At 38.6% G+C, this 1,963-nt stretch overlaps 1 protein-coding gene across 1 annotated transcript in view; it reads left to right on the forward strand.

The window, feature by feature from the left end:
• Positions 1–1,963, forward strand: part of LOC101857457 (DNA polymerase nu) — a 21,472-nt gene that overhangs the window by 4,386 nt on the left and 15,123 nt on the right. Inside the window, exon 7 of the mRNA XM_005089923.3 lies at positions 884–1,087. Coding sequence (XP_005089980.2) covers positions 884–1,087 — 204 coding nt within the window. The remainder of the gene's footprint in view (positions 1–883; positions 1,088–1,963) is intronic.

A 1,963-nucleotide genomic window follows, 5' to 3' on the forward strand; every position in this document is an offset into this window, starting at 1 on the left:
CACACACACACACACACACACACACATCTACTTTCTTATCACACGCGCACGCTTACACATCGATGCGAAATTAGCACATACAAATACACAATGCAATTCGCAAAATACATAAATAGATACATAGTCATTTGCATAATATTGTACAGAACATGAATCTACTGACATAAAAATGATGTTATTAAAATTTTCTTAAAGATATTTTACATTTTAGACTCAGATGTTGGATGTTGTATGTCTCAAGGGTTGGGGAAGGGAGTTCCAAACTGATAGAGCAAGGTGGGCAAACGATCTTTCAGCTAATTTTTTACCTCCTTTTCTAGGAACTCTTTAAAGATACTGATCGCCTGATCTAAGTGATCTAGATGGAGCATAAATCTGGATTAGATCACTAAGATATGAGGGAGCTTTGTTATTGACATATTATGACATAATATTGCAATTTTATGTAACATTCTAGCTGACACGGGGAGCCAATGCAATGCAACGTTCTTAACATGTGAGTAAGGTGATTTCTCTTCTTTTTCTTTAGTACAAGCCTAGCAGCATGATTTTGAAAACGTTGTAACGGGTGAAGAGAGGTATTTGGTATGTTAGCTAGTAAAGCATTGGAATAATAGATGCGTGAAAACAACAAAGATGACAACGAGCGTTTTCAATGAGTGTTCATTCAAAAACATAAACATATGATCAATTTTACGCAATTCACAAAATAGAATGACACAAAAATAATTGATATGGTGTTTCACAGACAATTTTGAATAAAAGTACACTCTTATCTGTAAAATACAGTTTTTCATTTTCAGTACAAAAATGATCAATCTCTGTATATGGCTTCGCGTACCGCTATTTCACCACTTTCGGTCTAATGTGCTTTCTTTTTCAGGACATCAACGACACCAACTGGCACTCTTGTCTGAAGCATGTGGCTCGTCTGTCTGCTGTGTTAAAGGAAGAGCTGTTTAGGCGACAACTGCTCACACTTTACTCACGGGTTGAAATGAAGCTTGTGCCTTTGCTCGCCTGCATGGAAACACGAAGTGTCAAGATGGACACAAAACTTCTTGTCCGCTTTTCTGACCTGCTTAAAGTAAGCATGATCGTGCTGACATCTGTCTTTCCTCATGGATAGTTATCAGACCCGAGAGACAGACTCTATTCGTATACCGCACATGTATTCTTTTTAATTAATAGCTGCCATCTCATCACTTTTCCGATCCAGCGGCCATCTGGGTTCTAGCCCTTCGGCCTGTCGATATGGAAAACAATTTACAGGTTTTCATCTGTTGTGTTTTGTCGCAGTATACACAAAGTATTTCCGATATCCTTACGGATCCTATTTAAGTAAGAACTCAGTGGGATATGTTGTGTTCGCAGGCGAAAAATTGTGACGTGTTCTCATCTACTCAGGGAATTTAATCCATCTTAGGAGCAGTCATGTGTGCAAATACAGCTCTTCCAGTTTTGCCCAACACCCATCCACTCAGTCACTGTTCCCTCGTGTTGCATTTGATTATGTTCTCGACTGTCTGTTGTGATACTGGGTTTTGAGGTTGTATCTGTAATGCTCCCTTCTTGACAAGGGTGTCTGCTCTGTAGTTTCCTGGGATATTGTTGTGGCCAGGTATCCACTGTAAAGTCAGGTCGATGGCATAAGTCTGTATGAAGGTGTTAATTGTTAGAGCCACAGATAGGCAAACTGGGCTTTCGAAATTCATGTTTTCTAAAGCTTGGAATACTTATTGTCCGTTTGTGAAGACGACAGTGTCTCTGATTCTGTCTGGATATATAAGGAAAATGTTGGTCATGTGAAGGATTACTGCTTAAACGGCGATCGCCTCAGTCTCATTATTTGTACAAGAAGAACCACAGGCATCAAATAGTTCTTAACGCATCTTGTCAGGATTTTTACGTAAAAGCCTAGTTGCCATTTCTGAATAATAATAATAATAATAATAGTAATAAT

Source organism: Aplysia californica, unplaced genomic scaffold, assembly GCF_000002075.1.
Source record: "Aplysia californica isolate F4 #8 unplaced genomic scaffold, AplCal3.0 scaffold00010, whole genome shotgun sequence".
Taxonomy (NCBI): Eukaryota; Metazoa; Mollusca; class Gastropoda; order Aplysiida; family Aplysiidae; genus Aplysia; species Aplysia californica.